Source organism: Staurois parvus, unplaced genomic scaffold (genome assembly GCF_062004578.1).
Source record: "Staurois parvus isolate SC_StPar_1 unplaced genomic scaffold, SC_StPar_1.0 ptg000154l, whole genome shotgun sequence".
Taxonomy (NCBI): Eukaryota; Metazoa; Chordata; class Amphibia; order Anura; family Ranidae; genus Staurois; species Staurois parvus.
Genome location: NW_028317950.1, coordinates 3,663,085 through 3,684,349, shown reverse-complemented (window position 1 = coordinate 3,684,349; position 21,265 = coordinate 3,663,085). Strand labels below are relative to the sequence as shown.

General features: G+C 43.6%; 1 protein-coding gene across 5 annotated transcripts in view; it reads right to left on the bottom strand.

Annotated features, from left to right (window-relative positions):
- ATP2B3 (ATPase plasma membrane Ca2+ transporting 3) overlaps positions 1-21,265 on the bottom strand; it is a 380,238-nt gene that overhangs the window by 117,216 nt on the left and 241,757 nt on the right. For all 5 annotated transcript variants that reach the window (XM_089674938.1, XM_089674936.1, XM_089674937.1 and 2 more), the window contains exon 4: positions 9,574-9,771. In XM_089674938.1, coding sequence (XP_089531064.1) covers positions 9,574-9,771 — 198 coding nt within the window. The remainder of the gene's footprint in view (positions 1-9,573; positions 9,772-21,265) is intronic.

The following is a 21,265-nucleotide window of genomic DNA, read 5'->3' as shown; positions in this document are numbered from 1 at the left end:
CTCTGCGTTCTATGACCCAGTCTGCTCCGTGCTTCTTGGTTGCTGATTCCTTTTCATCCAATCTGGCCAGCAGTGGTGCCCAGGGGCGGACTGAAAACTCATGGGGCCCCCGGGCAATAGGGTATCATGGGGCCCCCTGTGTCCTTGCCCAAACTGAAAAAAGCCTATGAAAAAGGTACCAGGGGCATCTCATGGGGCCCCCTACTGACCCCGGGCCCTTGGGCAGAGCCCGAGTTTCCAAATGGTCAGTCTGCCCCTGGTGGTGCCCTTCATCTTCTGGACCCTACCACACCTGTGTGCAGAGTTTTCAGCTGCTGATGACATAATTGTGATGTGCGCTCATTTTACTGCTTCATGTAAATTTACACTTTTTTTTAACATTTTTATGAGCTGCATTACAGCAGCTCATAAAAATGTTGTCAGCAGCTGGAAACTCTGCACACAGGTTTGGTAGATATGCTCCAGAAGATGAGGGACACCACTGCTGGCCGGATTGGATGAGAAGTCATCAGCAATCAGGTACCTTGACAAAGAAGCTGGGTGGTTCCAAAACATGTAGCCATGCCACCTTCGAGCCCCCATCACTGATGGCACTCCTGGCCGGCTTTGCTCTGCGTTCCATGATCCAGTTTGCTTCGTGCTTCTTGGTTGCTGTTGCCTTCTCATCCAATCTGCCCAGCAGTGGTGTACCTCATCTTCTGGAGCCTTCCATACCTACCATACCTGTTTCCAGCTGCTGATGACATAATTGTGCTATGCGCTCATTTTTATTGCTTCATATGAGTTGCCACTTTTATTTATTAAAGCTTTTGTGTATTACCACACTCAGATTGGCGCTCTCTGGTGTTTATTTATATTCACAGAAATGTCTTCAGTCTCCCAGACCTGCCTCGAGTGTGTTAAATCGATATGGACAATATTGGACAATATTCCGCTGTCCCTAATGAACTATATAGCTGAAGAATATGTGAGTTTTCTATAATATTTTAATTGATGCTGGTGTTTATAAAAGGTGGGGGTGCTTTAAAGCTAATTTCCAGGTCTGTGTTTTTGGCATAGTTACATTGATCCAGCTTGTACCAATGTAAGTATACATATTCCATACCTGGCCGATCCCTGTGGAAGCAGAGAATCACTGTAGCAGTCGCCAGATCCTGTGCACAGGCACCATTTAGAGAAAGCCTAACTTTTTTACCAATGAATACAAAGTGTTCTCTTGTGATGGATATGGTAAAATGCCTATTTGGTTTCCTATTGAATATATACATATTTCTATACATTTTATACATATCTACTTTTATACTTTTTTATATTTCTAAATGTTTTGTATGAATATATATATATATATATATGTGTTGTGTGTATATTTTCTGCCTGCTGGGCTTTGTGGTACTTTAAGAAATACTTGCTCAAGAAATGTCTGCTCAGCAACCCCTCCCATCGAGTGAACTTGAGAACAAAGGAATATTTATTTTCAGAGATAAGAAGTAGAAGAGGATTATGCCTATATTCTGAAAGGAGATTGTTTTCGTGTAAAGTGACCAATCAAAGACTAATATAATGCTTATGCTGCTCTCACGTGATGTTTGCATCATATTGCATATATAAGCTCACTTTCTCATTATAATAAACTAGAAGTGTTCATAGACTGAACTTATGTGTGTCAGAGTGAGTCTCTTCCAGTGTGCGCACATTCAAGAGCTAGCTAGCAAGATTAATTAGGACTGGAGCAGATAATCACCGGACTCTTAGTCCTCATCTAAATCACTGTGATTGGACAAAGTGGAGATTGTAACATCACCTCCTCATTGCTACATCCCATCGAATCACAGAACGCTTTGCATTCAATGATAAAATTGCAAGGTGTTCTCTGAATAGTGAACATGTTGAGCTGGCAATCCCCTGAGGTTACTATGCAGCAGGGCAGCTGCTGGATACAGGACCCAGAAGGCAACAAGGACCACTGTAGTAGCAGCGACCAAGACAGTGATTTGTGCTTCCACAGGGATTGACCAAGTATTGAATATGTTTACTTACTGATCCAAGCTGGATCAATGTAACTATGCAAAAAAAAAATTAAAAATCAGCTTTAATGCCCCATGGCCACAGGGAGCTCAAAACACTACTTTTAGGCTACGTTCACACTAGCTTTGTCAGCAGGCAGCAGACAGGCACTTGGGAAGCATTTTTAACGCTTCTCAAACGCCTCTGAAAATTCTGCACATGGCAGCACACAGTGCTGTTCACACGGAAGCGTTGGTGTCGCCTCGTGGCAAAACTGACGCCTCTGGTCGAGTCAGGAGGAGTTGAAGTCTCCCATTCAAGTCTATGGTGCCGCTCCACAAATGCCTGGCTGGCATTTGCGGTGCAGTTGCGACGCGGTTGCGGAGTGTTAATACCATTTTAACTTCATTATAGGAGTTTGTGGTGCGATTTTAACGCTTGGCAAATGCCTATCAACCACCTCAAAACCGCGCATAGGCCTTTTTGGGAGTGTTTCCGGAGCGTTAAAAACGCTTCACAAACGCCTGTCTAACGCTATAGGGGTGTTTGGCAAGCGTTAGAAATAAAGTCAAGTGTGAACAAGCATTTAGGAGAGGAGCATTTTTCTGGGGAAAAAAAGCCAGACGTGCCTAACCATGTTTAAACGCATGTAAGTAGCTAAGTGGCTAGCACCTCTGCCTTGCAGCACTAGAGTTGTTGGTTGGAATCCCATCCACGGCACCACCTGCCTGGAGTTTTCATATTCTCCCTGTGCCTACGTGGGTTTCCTCCAGATATTCCAGTTTCCTTCCACACTCCATAGACATGCTGGTACACTAATTGGCTCCTGTCTAGATTGGTCCTAGTATGTGTGAATGTGAGTTTAGGGGCCTTAGACTGTAAGCTCTTCAAGGGCAGGGACTTATGTGAATGTACAATATATATTGTTGCAGCGCAAGGCCCGGTCACAGGATAAAAGCAGGTAGAAGTGGTCCGGCAATGGACACAGGGTCTGCACATGTGCAGAGTGCAGAACTGCAGAGCGCTAGATTGTCACTGGAAAAAACTGCTGTTGCAGGATTCTCTGGATTTTGATATTTCTGGATGGAGCTCTGTAGTTTGGAGATTTCAAAGTGCCTTGGGAGGGAAGAAATCGCCAATCCCGTGTCCAGAGTTTGTAGTCAACCAGCAGGGTGTGGCCCAGGTGCTCACAGCCCATATAATGATGGTCTTCTGATAGTTGCAGGGGGAAGTGGAGTTCAGTTGGAGATGTGGCTGCCATTATTATTATAATACAGGATTTATATAGCACCAACAGTTTGCTCGGCACTTTACAATATAACGGGAGACAATACAGTTCAATACAAGAGGGATAGGAGGGCCTGATCCTGGGAGCTTACAATCTAGGAGGGAACCATTGAGAGTCTCTGTGTGAGACAGATACTGCGTGCATCAAAAAGGCTCGAGGCTGTGTGCGTTAAAGGATTGAGGCTGTGTGCGTTAAAGGATTGAGGCTGTGTGCGTTAAAGGATTGAGGCTGTGTGCGTTAAAGGATTGAGGCTGTGTGCGTTAAAGAAGTCCAAGGCTGTGTGCTTTAAAGGATTGAGGCTGTGCGCGTTAAAGGAGTGAGGCTGTGCGCGTTAAAGGAGTGAGGCTGTGCGCGTTAAAGGCTCGAGGCTGTGTGCGTTAATGAAGTCCAAGGCTGTGTGTGTTAAAGGATTGAGGCTGTGTGCGTTAAAGAAGTCCGAGGCTGTGTGCGTTTAAAGAAGTCCGAGGCTGTGTGCGTTAAAGGAGTGAGGCTGTGCGCGTTAAAGGAATGAGGCTGTGTGCGTTAATGAAGTCCAAGGCTGTGTGTGTTAAAGGATTGAGGCTGTGTGCGTTTAAAGAAGTCCGAGGCTGTGTGCGTTAAAGAACTGAGACTGGGTGCCACAAATAGCCAGTAGTCTGGGAGACCCATACTAGCAGAGGTACTGCTGACCAGTAATACTAATGAGTAGCCAGGAGGCTTAGCATTTTTCATGTGGATTTACAACTGGAGAAGAACCCCTGTGTGGGAAAGCTTATTTTGAACTTTTGTGGTTTTTGTTTCCTGCCTTTTAATAAAAGTGGGCTACCAAGCCCTGCAAGAGTTTCTGACTAGTGTGGACTCACTTGGAAAGCATCTACCACTAGAGCTAATCATCCCCCATGTCACAATATGTAAAGCGCTGCTATATAAGTACCTGAAATAAATAATGTGCTTTAGTGCTAGGCACATTTAGCGCTTTGACGTTCATTCATTCCAGTGGCCAGAATAAGTGAATATTCTGGCCAATGGAATGAATGAACACCCAAGTGCTTGAATTACTTAAATACGTTTACAAAACGTGGCTTTAGGCACATTTTTACCACCCCTGGGTCTTGGTCCCCTGGACATCCTATGTGCTTGAGGCCTAAGTCAGAAATGGACTTTCCGTCCACCACTCCCCTCTGATTTAAAAAATATGGGTTTGTTGGATTTGGCCCTTTGGGCCCCAGCAAGTGTTGCATTTTTGCCATTTCCACTTAGCTGATAAATGAGTAAGGATTTGAAGCAATGTTCAGATAGTAGCAACCAATCAGTGTCTCTGCTATGAACCTGAAGTCCAGGTTCAAATTTACATTGCTTTTAAAGGGTTAGTCCACCAGATATTGATGTCCTACATTTTGAATAGTTCAAGAAAGTGCAAAAATAGTGCTGGACCTGTATGGTTATCTTATTGCTATTGTTATTATATCTTTAAGGCATTGGTGTTGATGGTTCCTGGGCAGGCGGCTTCTACACTTCAGAAGATCTCCTTGTCTGGTAGTGTAATACAGAAAAAATGTAAATTGGCATGCCACAACACTGCTAAAAGGTCCAGATACGACTTTATTCCAAAAAAGGTCTGGGGGACAATAGAGAAAAAAAATGAAAACAATTTATATTCAATTTTTTAAACGGTTTTCTTTTTTTTTTTACATCCTGTCATCAGATTTGTTCAGTGTTACTATAGTGACACTCTACTACTCTGGAGATGTGATTTAGAGACTTTTTTTACACTGTTATAACCAATAGTTTTACCTGTCATGCAGGGGTGGACTGCCCATTTGGAAACTCGGGCACTGCCCAAGGGCCCGGGGTCAGTAGGGGGCCCCATGAGATGCCCCTGGTACCTTTTTCATAGGCTTTTTTGAGTTTGGGCAAAGACACAGTGGCCCCATGATCCCCTATTGCCCGGGGGCCCCATGAGTTGTCAGTCTGCTCCTGCTGTCATGAAAGGGTTAGTATTCATGACAGCTTAGTTACTGTTAACATGCTGTAATTGGTTACAGCTAATCACCTGTTACAGGTAGCCAGGTTCCATGTGATAGATGTGAGCCAATTGCACAGCTTCACAACACTACGTAAGCAGTCATGAATGGAAACCGTCCCATTAGTACATTTTTTTTTTAAGGTGTGCAAGCTCCACGGCTGCCATACTGATCCTGGCCGTACTAGTTTAGGTTCTGTTGTTTGAAATCTCTATACGATGCTATACTTTTGTAAACATTTTTAGATTTTAGTTGACACATTGCAACCTTTTTTATGCTTAGGATTTGTCTCTTTCAAAAGATACTCTCACCTTGCCCATGCTGGGCAAAGTGACAGTTTTTGTAGAAAAGGCAACCCTAAACTCCCACATTAACCTTACCTGCGCTTCCCTCGTGGTTGTCTGCTCCTCCACAGTGGGTACTACATTTGGCTGTGTTAGTGACCCCAGAAGTATTGATTTCACACTACCCCTAGATCATGTGACAGTGACTAGTGATTGACTGCAAGGGACAAGTATCCTCAGAGATGAGAAGGTCCATTGCTCCCCCATATCCATAAGTGGTGGGTATTCTTGCCATATGTGGAGGAGCAAGAAGGTTGGGGTTGCCCCAAGAAGGATGAGTAAGTAGTAGGAGTAAGGTTGATCAATGAGGCAAGGATCATCTCACCAACTGGTACACAAAGAACCAAAAAAAAGAAGAGAGAGACGTAAAAGAACAGGGACAACATTTAAAATTTGAGAGGCTACTCAATTCCCAAAATGAGAATTTAAAAGGTATTACATGGTTGCTTGCCAACTAATTTAGAACAGAAAAACAAGCCATTACGCTTCAAGGATCTGTCTTCATCAGAGCTGAGCAACCGTATACATGGGCACAAGTGTGAGATGAAGAGCAGCTCTGGATGAAAAATAAATTGGGTGCGATGGATAATGGTGTCTCATTTGTATTAGACTCTATGTGAAATTCACTGTCTGCAACCTTCCTTTAAAAAATTTTAAATTCAGTTTCAGTATTGCACTTGGAAACTCGGGCACTGCCCAAGGGCCTGGGGTCAGTAGGGGGCCCCATGAGATGCCCCTAGTACCTTTTTCATAGGCTTTTTTGAGTTTGGGTAAGGACACAGTGGCCCCATTATCCCCTATTGCCCGGGGCCCCATGAGTTGTCAGTCCGCCCCTGCTCCTGAACACAAGTTTTGTACATTCAAAAAAATGACTGTAAACTCAACTGCCTGTAAACGATGATGTGTATATGGACACATAGGAAAACATTAGGGAGAGTTCAGGGGCTGCTGAAAAAAACGCAGAAAAGCTCCTAAACGTGAGTTTATCAGCTGCAGTGTACATGGACCCTAAGTGCACTTCTCCAAGTCTTTCAGGTGCTCCTGGTCTAGGCACTCTTGTGCAAGCTCCTCCGGACCGAATATTCCCCCTATTTATATGTATCACAAGGTGGAGAGCAGGCCCTAGAAAAAGCCTGGGAACCGAGGTTCTACAAGTTAACACCTTCCCCAGCCTGGACAGACCAGCTAACTAGACAATACATACAATTCCCTGTAGGCACCTGCTTACATGTGGATCATCGAAATGCAGTTTGTTTTGTAAAAAACAATTAAACAATCAACAATGTTAAACCTTCTGAATCCTTATTATGGCATGCTCCTTTTCTAAAAGCCTAGATTTCCACTCCCAAATGTATTTATTTTTTTACAAAACCTGTAGAGAAAGATACTGTGTCAAGACAAAAGTATGTGAACCTCCTGGAAAAGTATTTGGGCTTGCTTTGCAGCTTCAGGTCCTGGACAACTTGCCATAATCAAGGAGAAAATTAATTCCCAAGTTTATTAAAATATCCAACAGGATAATATCAGGGTGGCTATCCACCAGCTGAAGCTTGATTGGGTGATGCAGCAGGACAAAGACCCTAGGCATCGAAGTAGATCAACCACAGACTGGCTTCAGAAAAAGAAAACATGTCAAATCCCAGACCTTAAACCCTGTGGAATGACCACAAGAGAGCCATTCATACCAAACATCCTACAAATGTGTCTTAGCTGAAGTAGTTTTAATGGTCAAAAATTCCTCCTGAATGTTGTGCAGGTCTGATCCAGAGCTCCCGAAAGCACGTGTTTTGAAGTCATTGCTGCCAAAGGAGGTTCGACCAGCTGTTCCGGTGCATATTGGGCTCATAATAGTCATAGATGGGGACTGGAAGGATAATAGGTCCAGATAATTGGACATGAGGAGCCTGTAGACCCCCAAAGAGCTGACAAGACAGCATGGAATGCACATATTGTCGGGACAGGATGTCTGGACTGGAAGTGCATTCCAGCAAGCACTTCCTGTATCACATGTCATCACATCCGGTCCTACAATCAATGTGAGAGAGGCCAGTGATGCAGACGCAATGGGAGCAAAGGGACAACATGTCATAGCTCCCACCCCTACGGGAAATATCAAATGTAGATGGAAACATATCTCAATGGCTAACCTGCAAACCTGCAAACGACTTTAGGTCAGGGCTGAGGGCTCTGCAGGTCAGTTCCCTGATACCTCCACCTGTGCTTGAGAATTGTCTAGAAGGCAATGGGTGGGGGTGAGGAGGGGCTGATCTACATACTCAAGGGACTTTGACCAATCCCCAAGTGGGTGGCTTGGCACGGGGTCAGGACAGCCCTTAAGTATGAGAGAGCCTGATCAGGAAGTGGTCAGTGTCGGGTGGAAGATGGAGTGTGAAGCGTGGTAGGGGGCCTAGCAAGGGCCTACCTTTAGGCAGGAGCTGAGCAGGAGGATTTGTTGGCCCAAACCTCCCCCTGACAAAAGGACAGCCTAGGAAACAGGGAAGGAGCCAGCCTAGTGTAAGGCCTGAAGGCAGCTACTAACCCAACAAGTTTGCAGGAGAGGACTGGCTGAGTAATCCTACACCCCCTGGGCCGGATAAGGGGAGAGGGCAAACAAGTGGCTAACCCAACTAGCTCCTCGTCTGGGGCTACTCTAGTACAATGGCAGTTTCTGGGTCCCCTTGCTCAGGGATTCTCTTAGGCAGCTGAGTGAAGAGAAGGATTCATCTGGGGTCTGAGGAGGTACACCAGAAGGGCTGGAGAGCTCTTCAAAGAGGAACTGTTTGTCTATGGACTTGTATATAGTTGCTAAGGAGATTTGTCCTCATGCTCACAGTTCCTTTGGCATCCATACATCCCTCAACCCCATCCAAGTTCAATACCCCTAATAAAACTACAAAAACAAGCTCAAGGACTGCTTATCTTCTACAGAGTGCAAGTGTGGATGAAAAATGTGTGCTACCTGGCTGTGCAGGACTATAGGGGGACCCAAAAAACTCCTAAGGGGGTAGTGATACATACTTATGTGCAAGAACAAGAGAAATATTTGGTGCACTAAGAAGAAAAAAAAACAGATGTATACTGTGATGGCTAGTATATTTACCACATAAGTAAAGTCCTTTAAAGTCCAAAGGTGGTTAAGGGATATTCCAACAATGCTTGACTCAGTGGCAGTCGATTCAAAAACAGCTAGAAGAGACTCTGTGTGAACCATAAAAGAGATCGAAGCAGCGCCATCTAAGTGCAGCAATATAAGCATATAATGTATTTTTCCACAAAACTGGCAACTCACAATAGTAGTAGTCAAATGAGTGCTTGTCAAACTGGTGTCAACTGCGGGACTAGCCAGGAGTTGCACAGCAGTTGACACCAATTTGACAAGCACTCACTTGACTACTACTATTGTGAGTTGCCAATTTTGTGGAAATAAATGATTTGCTTATATTCCTGCACTTAGATGGCGCTGCTTCTCTCTCTTTTATGATACACACATATGGCCTGTGAACTTACAACTCCAATAAACTGCGCATATTTAACAACAAGCATGGCAAACGTTTTTTACTGGAAGCACTTCTACTCTCATCTTAGAAGACCTACTTATAGACAGTATATGGTCATAAAACAAGTTGGCAAATAATTGTAAATGGAGACACAGGCAAGTGATATTGCATCCATGAGTCCCACATGCTTTCAATCTGAGACTTTATTATTTGAATGATAATGGCTGCAGATATCAAAAAAATCCCTAAGTGCAGCAATGTAGTTGTAGCAGCAAACATTTCATCAGCCCACCACCCACTGCAGCATATGCTACAACAAACAAAGGGATACAGCTAAGGAACGCACTCATGGATCATCAACAATCCACAGAACCCAGTCTGAGAAAACACAGCTCAAGTAGATCAAGCAATATAATTGGAGAGGAAGGCATACGTACTCTCACTTTGTTCTCCTGGCGGTGCATAGAATGAAAGGCCCAGAGAGACGATGGCAGCAATTTCTAGAATGATGAGAGTCACATCCTGAAGGGCTTCCCAGACTAACTGCAGGAAGGTTTTGGGTTTTTTGGGAGGTATGAAGTTCACACCGTATATTTGCCTTCTCTTCTCAAAGTCTGCTGCATTATCTGACAAACCTGCAAACAGTAACAAAAAGCAATGGGTTATAAATGAATATATCTCTTCAAATATATTGATGTTTTAAAAACAAGATATTGTTAACACATACTGTGTAAAATAAAGACATTGCCTATGCCAACAAATTGAATTAAAACAGCCTCTCTCAACCAGGATTCCATTGAACTCTTGGGTTCCCATAGAACAGGGGTCCACAAACTTTCCAAGCAAAGGGCCAGCTTACTGTCCTTCTGACTTTGAGGGGGCCAGACTGTGAGTAGAAAATGCCCTGGGAGTAAACAATGTCCCATCATTGGTATCCATTGGAGAGGATATTTCCCCATTATTGGTATTAGAGTGAGGAATAGTTCCCCATTGTTGGTGTCAGTGGGAGGAATGGTGCTCCTTGTTGGTATCAGTGGGAGTAATAGTGCTCCATTGTTGGTATCAGGGGGAGGAATAGTGCCCCACTGTTGGTATACAGTGGGGATCGAAAGTTTGGGCACCCCAGCTAAAAATTTGTATTAATGTGCATAAAGAAGCCAAGGAAAGATGGAAAAATCTCCAAAAGGCATCAAATTACAGATTAGACATTCTTATAATATGTCAACAAAAGTTAGATTTTATTTCCATCATTTACACTTTCAAAATAACAGAAAACAGAAAACACAAAAATGGTGTCTGCAAAAGTTTGGGCACCCTGCAGAATTTATAGCATGCACTGCCCCCTTTGGAAAGCTGAGACCTGCCAGTGTCATGGATTGTTCTCAATCATCGTCTGGGAAGACCAGATGATGTCAATCTCAAAGGCTTTAAATGCCCAGACTCTGACCTTGCCCCAACAATCAGCACCATGGGTTCTTCTAAGCAGTTGTCTAGAAAACTGAAACTGAAAATAGTTGACGCTCACAAAGCTGGAGAAGGCTATAAGAAGATAGCAAAGCGTTTTCAGATGTCAATATCCTCTGTTCGGAATGTAATTAAGAAATGGCAGTCATCAGGAAAAGTGGAAGTTAAAGCAAGATCTGGAAGACCAAGAAAAATATCAGACAGAACAGCTCGCAGGATTGTGAGAAAAACAATTCAAAACCCACGTTTGACTGCACGATCCCTCCAGAAAGATCTGGCAGACACTGGAGTTGTGGTACACTATTCCACTATAAAGAGATACTTGTACAAATATGGTCTTCATGGAAGAGTCATCAGAAGAAAACCTCTTCTACGTACTCACCACAAAAATCATCGTTTGAACTTTGCAAATGAACATATAGACAAGCCTGATGCATTTTGGAAACAAGTTCTGTGGACCGATGAGGTTAAAATTTAACTTTTTGGCCGGAATGAGCAAAGGTACGTTTGGAGAAGAAGGGGCACAGAATTTAATGAAAAGAACCTCTGTCCAACTGTTAAGCATGGATCAATCATGCTTTGGGGTTGTGTTGCAGCCAGTGGCACAGGGAACATCTCACGAGTAGAAGGAAAAATGGATTCAATAAAATTTCAGCAAAGTTTGGATGGTAACTTGATGCCATCTGTGAAAAGGCTGAAGTTAAAGAGAGGATGGCTTCTACAAATGGATAATGATCCTAAACACACCTCGGAATCCACGGGGGATTACATCAAGAGGCGTAAACTGAAGGTTTTGCCATGGCCTTCACAATCTCCTGACCTCAACATAATTGAAAATCTATGGATAGACCTTAAAAGAGCAGTGCGTAACAGACAGCCCAGAAATGTCAAAGAACTGGAAGACTTTTGTAAGGAAGAATGGGCAAAGATACCTCAAACAAGAATTGAAAGACTCTTGGCTGGCTACAAAAAGCGTTTACAAGCAGTGATACTTGCCAAAGGGGGCAGTACAAGATATTAACTCTGCAGGGTGCCCAAACTTTTGCAGACGCCATTTTTTTGTTTTCCGTTATTTTGAAAGTGTAAATGATGGAAATAAAATCTAACTTTTGTTGACATATTATAAGAATGTCTAATCTGTAATTTGATGCCTTTTGGAGATTTTTCCATCTTTCCTTGTCTTCTTTATGCACATTAATACAAATTTTTAGCTGGGGTGCCCAAACGTTCGATCCCCACTGTAAGTGGGAGGAAGGGTGCCCCATTGCTGTTGTCATTGGGAGAAATGGTGCTCCTTGTTGGTGTCAGTAGGGTGGATAGTGCCTCAAGGGCTGGATAAAGGCAAGCAAAGGGCCACATCCAGCCCCCAGGCCACAGTTTGGAGACCACTGCTCTGCGAGTGGTTCCATAAGCAAATTCTTTATCTTAGATATAATACCACTGACACCAATGAGCGTTCCAGACACCTGTAAGGAGCATTCTTCCCATTGACCACCAATGTAAGGGGCATACTTCCCACTAATCACCAATGTAAGGGGAATTCTTCCCACTGACCCTCAATGTAAGGAACATTCTTCCCACTGATCCTCAATGTAAGGAACATTCTTCCCACTGATCACCAATGTAAGGGGCATTCTTCCCACTGATCTTCAATGTAAGGAACATTCTTCCCACTGATCTTAAATGTAAGGAACATTCTTCCCATTGACCACCAATGTAAGGAACATTCTTCCCACTGATCACCAATGTAAGGAGCATTCTTCCCACTGATCTTCAATGTAAGGAACATTCTTCCCACTGATCACCAATGTAAGGAACATTCTTCCCACGCATCCTCAATGTAAGGAACATCTTTCCTACTGACCACCAATGTAAGTAGCATTCTTCCCACTGATCCTCAATGAAAGGGACATTCTTGCCACTGATCACCAATGTAAGGAACATTCTTCCCACGCATCCTCAATATAAGGAACATCTTTCCTACTGACCACCAATGTAAGTAGCATTCTTCCCACTGATCCTCAATGAAAGGGACATTCTTGCCACTGATCACCAATGTAAGGGGCATTCTTCCCACTGACCACCAATGTAAGGGGCATACTTCCCACTGATCACTAATGTAAGGAGTATTCTTCCCACTGACCACCAATGTAAGGGGTATCCTTACCACTTATTACATGATACAAGAGATGGTCAGAGACTGCAAACAAGCTGCAGTAGACTGTTAGACACAAGGAACATGCTATTGATAATGTTGGAGACTGGAGACATGCTTCAGGAGACAGTCATAGACTGGAGACATAGTACATAAAGCTGCTAGTAATGACTTCTATAACAGGTTAATAGGGAAAAATCATAAAACAACAGCAACAAAAAAGTTTTGACTATACATACACTTTTTACTACAACTGAACAGTGTAGACCTTCCATTAAAATATAACTAAAGGCAAAACTTTTTGTTCTAGATTTGAATATCGTAGAGAGGGATTTGAACCCCTGTCAGGTTTTTATTTCTGCCTGTGTCCCTATTATGGAGATACACACTTTCTATTCCTGTTTACCATTATCACTGAGACTGAAACAAAATCTGAAATTTCGGGTTGTCACCAGAACAGGAACAGAGAGAAAATCGTCCAATGGAGACACTAGTTTAACCCCTTCCCAAACCTTTAAATGTACATCCGGGGCCAGAAGGTTTGCCTAATCATGTGACCCATGTGATTGGCTGGCACAACAGTCACATGATTAGGAGTCAGTCTTGCGGGTTTTCAGTCATTAGTACAGTCCAAGAGCTGACTGGTCTCTGTGCTGAGAACAATGAACTTCTATTATTTGCTCCTGTTTTGCTCTGTTCAATAAGTGCAAGAAAATGGAGCTGCCCTGTGCACACTTCTTGTGTTATCTCAGGGGGTGTAATTAGCCCTCCTTAATCTTATCTTGGGCAGCAGAACAATTAGTCTCTATAGTGTAGAAACTAGGAGAGCTGCAGAGCTTAATTAGTGTATCAAAAGACAACTGGGCATGGCTGACACCACTCAGTCCCCAGAAATACTGGGTGTTGTCAGCCTGCAACAAAACTGAGCTGACTGCATATTTTGGAAGATCAACTGGTACTTTTCCATACTTGAAGGAGATAAAACATTGAGAAATGTGCATGTATTGCAGAGATTTACTGCACATACAGTCAGAGCACAGACACAGCACACACAGAGCACAGTCAATGCACATACAGTCAGAGCAAAGACACAGCACACACAGAGCACAGACACGGCACACACACGGCACACACAGTCAGAGCACAGACACTGCACACACAGTCAGAGCACAGGCACGGCATGCACAGTCAGAGCACAGACACGGCAAACACAGAGCACAGACACGGCAAACACAGAGCACAGACACGGCACACACAGTCTGAGCACAGGCACGGCACGCACAGTCTGAGCACAGGCACGGCAAACACAGAGCACAGACACGGCACGCACAGTCTGAGCACAGGCACGGCAAACACAGTCTGAGCACAGACACGACACGCACAGTCTGAGCACAGGCACGGCAAACACAGTCTGAGCACAGGCACGGCACGCACAGTCTGAGCACAGGCACGGCAAACACAGTCTGAGCACAGGCACGCACAGTCAGAGCACAGGCACGGCAAACACAGTCAGAGCACAGGCATGGCACACACAGTCTGAGAACAGGCACAGCACAAGAAAGCAGAGCACAGACACGGGAAACAGTCAGAGCACAGACACAGCACACACAGTCTGAGAACAGGCACAGCACAAGAAAGCAGAGCACAGACACGGGAAACAGTCAGAGCACAGACACAGCACACACAGTCTGAGAACAGGCACAGCACACAAAGTCTGAGCACAGGCACAGCACAAGCAAGCAGAGCACAGGCACGGCACGCACAGTCAGAGCACAGGCACTGCACATACAACAGAAGTAAAGAGCATACAGAGGGGGGATTTGCACTGACACAGCATGCAGAAATACTAAGCACAGTAAGAGCATCCATAATGGAATCACTTCCAGTTAGAGCACACACACCATACAGGGAAGACAGTGCCTGAGAAGATAGGACAACCTCTGTCTGTTAGAACACCATGGCCAAGTTACTGTCCCAGCCTTTAGTATAGCACTGATGATCTTCTTGCATGTAATGCATTGACACACGTAATTAGGAGATTTCCCTGCTGGGTGGTGACTGGACTCTACAGCAATATGGCGGCTCGGTCTGCACACAGGCACAATATGCTTAGCAGCAGATAAGAGACAAGGACAAGATGTCTTTGGAAAGATGGCAGATGTCTGTGTAGTCATTTAGCACAAGCTATATCTGTGGAGAATCTATATTAATGGTCATGTGACTATTGCCGTAAGCACGTTGTGGTCAGATGTAACCTGTCTTGGTATATTGCAGTAAAATAAGATGCATGGACGAATTGTCTTTTAAAGTGTTAATTCCTTGCTTGAGAATCATTTCAAAAAACACAGCGCTATTCTATTGTATAGATAGAGGCCATCAGTGTAAGTCACCTAATGCATTAATGACACGCAGAGAGCTACAGGAATCCAGCGTTCTGTCATACAAAGGTATATGGGGTCATGCCGGCTGGAAACCTAGGACGTGGCAAAGTACCATGGAGATTGCTGTACTCATAAAGCCTCTCTGATGAGCCATTGGCTAACATCCGCATATAAAAGTCATATCTGTGCTAATAAAAGTGGTTGTAAACCACCAACTGGAAATACGAACAAAGCATATCCCTCTATCATATGTATTTTTCTCAATTAAGAGCACTAAGTGTCATTTCTTTCTGCTGCTTCTTTCTTCTGTTATCTGCATGAATCACGTCTGACAAGGTTTCCTGGCACCAAGAGAAGAAAGGTGACAGTGGAGGAAGCTCCAGCACTCAGCCCGTGATTGACAGCCTCAGCTCTGTTCCTGTGTACTGTGTGGAGGAGGGTGTGTCCCTTCCCTTCAATCAGCTCTCAGAGCACTCCTCACTGAGCTCTGCAGACTGTAACTTCAACTCTTTGCTCCCTTTTTTCTGACAGCTTAGACAAGCTTTATAAATTATACACTTTGGATGTAGAGGAGAGAGGGCTACAGATAAACAGGTACAACATATGTAGGAGGATTAGTCCAGTCACTTCACTGGGTATATGGAAGGGTTTACAACCACTCTAATTCATCATTGTATTTTTTTTTTTTAATGCAAGCAGTTTAAGACCATGATGTAAGGGAGATTCTGATGTAAGGGGGGACTCTGATAAACACCCTGATGTAAAGTAGACACTGATGGGGACCCTGATGTAAGGGGGTTCTGATAGGCACATTAACATAAGGGGGGACTCTCTTGGGGACATTGATGTAAAGGGGGATTCAGTTGGGGACTACAATGGGCACAATATCGCAAGGGGCAACTCTAATGTGGACACCTATGTAAGTTGTCTACATTGATGTAAAGGGGACACCTATGTAAGTTGTCTACATTGATGTAAAGGGGACACCTATGGGGACACTCATATAAGGGGGGACTCCGATGGAGACTGTTATGGGGACCCTGATGTAAGGGGAGCTCTGATAAGGATACTGATGTAAAGCGGACTCTGATGGGGACACTTGTGTACGATGTTCTGTGACTTATTAAAGAGTTTTGCTGCCTGTGGATGGTGCCTAGTCAGCAGCTGACCATATTTTCTGAACAGACTGGGTCTAAGGAGTTATGGCAATGTGGCATTTGATACAGAATAGATTTCAGACCGGGATTAATAGTTGTCACCCTAGGATAGGAAATATGTTACTGTCAGAATCACCAGGTGAAAATAAAGGGGGAAAAAAAGAAAAATCATGCAGCCACTACAGGACTGGTAAACTGCAATCTGACACATTTCTATTCTTGGAAATAGAAGCACTTAAAGCACTTCTTGCTCGCTAGGAATAGCTTGCAACTTCAGTTCTTAACCGCTTGCTGCCCATGGCAATTTTTCAACACACGCATGTTAAAATTGTTGTTTTGCACACACATATTAAAATCAGCATTATTTGCTAGAACTTACACCCCCCCCCCCACCCAAACATTATATATTTTCTGAAAAGACTATAAGAACATTCTCTGTACATTGATTATCTGAAGTAAAACTGTGTTGGATTCAACTTCTTTGTCTTATTGAAGAGGTAAACTGCCTGTGGATGGTGCCAAGTCAGCAAGTGGCCATACTGTCTGAATAGAATGGGTTTAAGGAGGTATATCAATGCTTAAAGCAGCATCTGAAATAGAACATTCCCAATTTTTTCAGCACAAGGACCTACAGGTAAAATCTGTGGCCAGTTCACACACCTTGCAGTAAGTAGAGGTTTACTTTAGCTTTGAGCAATCAGATTAACTACCTGCCGCCCACCCATAGTAGTTTTAGTGTGATACATACAGGCAGGCTGGACAACATACCTGTACGAAGCCACCTGTCTTCTGGAACCCCTTGTCGACCCGTGCTGTGATTGGACACAGCATGAGTTTGACAGCAGACAGGGGTAGACAGACAACTCGTGGGGTCCCTGGGCAATAGGGGATCACGGGGCCCCTGTGTACTTGCCCAAGCTCAAAAAAGCCTATGAAAAAGGTATCAGGGGCATCTCATGGGGCCTCCTACTGACCCTGGGCCCTCGGGCAGTGCCCGAGTTTCCAAATGGTCAGTCCGCCCCTGACAGCAGATTTCAGCCAATGATTTTGACTGAAATCAGCTGTGTCCAATCACAGAAAGCTTTCTGTGTTTACAAAAACACAGAACTCTGTGTGCATAGGAACAGTGATCTGGCTGTTTCGTCTCCCTGGAAACCAGGGAAAAGAAACTGCCAGATCAGAAAGTAAAATTACACACATATTACACACATTACACTTTGTTAGGCACGCAGTTAACCCCATGATTGCCCCTAGATATTAACCCCTTCCCAGCCAGTGTCATTAGTACAGTGACAGTGTATATTATTAGCACTGATCACTGTATTAGTAGAGTTAGTGACTCTCCCAGATATTGTCTGTTTGCGCCAGATTGTCTGCCACACCCTATCACAGTCACATTATAAGGCACTGAACAAGGCCATTTAGCATCTATAGCTGCGTAAATTCCAGTATAAGTCCAGTATATATACACCCTATTTTTTAGACGCTATAACTTTCACACAAACCAATTAATATACAATTATTGGGATTTTTTTTTTTTTTACCAAAGACCTGTAGCAGAATACATTTTGGCCTAAAGTTATGAAATTTGATTTTTTTTAATTGGATATGCTTTATAACAAAAAGTAGAAAATATTGTTTTTTCTTTTTAAAATTTGTTTTTCTTTATATAATAAAAATATAAATAAAATTATTTGGGCACAGCATTGCATAACCGCGCAATTGCCAGTTAATGGCAAAAAATGGCCTGGTCAGGAAGGGGGTAAAACCTTCTGTAGTACAAGTGGTTAAAGAGAATGGAGATTAGATAATAAAACAATAGAAAAAAAATAGTGTTCATTAGCAGTCTGCATCTTATAATCAAATATACAGACTAACTATGTAACTAAATAACATAAAGTCAGAAAAAATAATAGGTCCATCCAATGCTTCAGATATGCGCTTTTTAAGGTGATCTCATTCTTAAGCTCCAGTTTTTTTCCACCGTTTTGAAAAATATATTTTTAGACACTGTTGGAAATAACGCCATTGAAAAGAAAAAAAATGCAACCTACGTTTGAAATGTCACAAACAAAACATCTTTTGAGCAAGGCTGACTTGTTGCTTTTTATACAACACTTCTAATGACATTTTATGGAACGGGAAAAACATTTATTGCTTTAAAAATGGAAATGCTGTAAGAAAAATTGTATTGAGCAATATCTTCAAAGTGGCTCTAAAACTAATTGTACATATGAAAATTATTATTATTTTTATAATTGCATCAAATATTAATATTATTATACAGGATTTGTATGTTAGAATACAACTCATTACGGGAGGGATTAAGGCGCCAACTCAATACGAGAGGGATTAAGGCGCCAGCTCGTGAGAGCTTACAATCTAAAAAAGGAGGGTTAAGTAATACAAAAGGTAATATCTGTGAGGGGATGAGTTTATGGAGATAGTAGGAGATTGGGGTTGGCTTCCATGAAGAGATAAGTTTCCAGGGATCTACTGAAGGTGGACACAATAGGAGACATCTGGACAGATTGGGGTAAGGCCCTGGAGCCCAACCTGCGGCACTCTGGAATATAATGTGTGGACCTTGGACATCAGAAGTCTGTATTGGGAACACTGACTAGGGTAGCATGTTCCCATTTCCGAGCCTTACGTAACATGTTCCCAGATTTATATTGTCTTCTGCAGCATATCCCCAACCAAAAATGTATCCTGTCCACACTCTCTGATCCTCATTTCCTATATTACGTCTGCAGTTTATTAAACGATATGTGAGGCCCTTTGGTGATGTCAGGGGCAGCATTTGAGGACGCATTAGCTCAAAAGTTGACAACCACTGGGGTAAAGTGTTCCAGAGGATGGAAGAGGCTCTGGAGAAGTCCCGGAGCCGAGCAGGGGAGAATGTAATGAGGGATCTTTAGTAGGGGTCCTCAAACTTTCTAAACAAAGGACCAGTTTACTGTCCTTCAGACTTAAAGTGGGCTGGACTGTGGCCATTGGGAATAGAAAAAGTCCCAATGTCAGTGAAAACAAACAATGCCCTGTCTTGTAATCAATAGGAGGAATTGTGCCCCATCTTCGTTATCATTGGGAGGAATTGTGCCCCATTGTTGGTGTCATTTGGAGAAATTTTGCTACATCATTGGTGTCATTGGGAGGAATTATGCCCCATCTTTGGTGTCATTGGGAGGAATTGTGCTCCATCCTTGGTGTCATTGGGAGGAATTGTGTCCCATTATTGATATCATTGGGAGGAATTGTGCCCCATCTTTCATGTCATTGGGAGGAATTGTGCCCCATCTTTCGTGTCATTGGGAGGAATTGTGCCCCATCTTTCGTGTCATTGGGAGGAATTGTGCCTCATCGTTCGTGTCATTGGGAAGAATTGTGCCCCATCTTCGTTATCATTGGGGAAGAATTGTGCCCCATCTTCCTTATCATTGGGAGGAAATGTGCCCCATCTTCGTTATCATTGGGAGGAATTGTGCCCCATAGTTGGTGTCATTGGGAGGAATTGTGTCCCATCTTTGGTGTCATTGGGAGGAATTGTGCCCCATCCTTGGTGTCTTTGGGAGGAATTGTGTCCCATCATTGATGTCATTGGGAGGAATTGTGCCCCATCTTTGGTGTCATTGTAGGAATTGTGCCCCATCATTGGTATCAGTGGGGGGAATTATGCCCCATTGTTGGTATCAGTGGAGGAAAAAAGTGCCCCAAGGGCCAGATAAAAGCAAGCAAAGGGCCCCATCTGGCCCCCAGACCACAGTTTTGAGATCTAGAAAATAGGAGGTCTTGGGAGTATAGGAAAGGACATTTTGGATGATATGTTGAGATGGTGATGTAGCTTTGGGCAGAATAGTGGACAGTTTTTTATGCTGTGGCTAGTATTCTGAATTGTATACGTTGGGTGACTGGAAGCCAATGGAGGGACTGGAAAAGAAAAGAGGTTGACACTGAGGGTTTGATAAGGAGGAAGAATCTGGCAGCAGCATTCATGATAAACTGAAGTGAGGAATAGTCTATGTAGAGCTTGGTCTACAAGGAAGGAGTTACAATAGTCAAGGTAAGAGATAACCAGGCAGTGAATGAGTATCTTGGTGGTGTCATTGATTAAAAAGGGGCGAATTCTGGAAATGCTATGGGCAGATCTGGCTCCTGCAACTTGAATTTCAACAATTTTTCCATTCGTGGGGATGTAACACATAGCTTCAACATTAGAGGATTTTTATCCTGAAGATCCTGAGCAAGATCAAGACCCTGAACTGACACCTTACCAATATACATTTTCTAGTTTCCTTTGCACCGTCCCAGAGGAATTTTTAGGCCTACTGCACCAAGTAAGTATGGTGACTGTAGGATATAAGGCACAGGGGAGTGCCACAGTGGATTTTGCCTAACACAAACCATGACTAGTGATGGACTGAACACCCACGTGTTCGGTTCGCGGTCGAACATTCGAATCTACCGAAAATTTGACCGTGAATTTCCAACACAAACAATTTACTGAGCAGTATCTTAACGCATCTGAGTATGTGGTAAGGTAACACACAGCTACTAAAATACCGCATTAGTTATATTATTAAGTCATGCGGTATTTCAGTAGTGAAACATTCATTCATGTTTCAGCTGTCTGCAGGGTTCCCCACTGAGAGCTGAATGTTAAAAGAATTGTCGGCATTGCCCAACAATTGAAAAAAATTTTAAACAACAGCGTGAGGTCCCTCCCATCTATACCAAGCCCCTCGGGTCTGGTATGGATTTTGAGGGAAACCCCCACGCCATATTTTTTTAAATTTGGCCCAAAGTCCATACTGGACCCCAGGGGCGGACTGACAACTCATGGGGCCCCCGGGCAATAGGGGATCATGGGGCCCCTGTGTCCTTGCCCAAACTCAAAAAAGCCTATGAAAAAGGTACCAGGGGCATCCCATGGGGCCCCCTACTGACCCCGGGCCCTCGGGCAGTGCCCGAG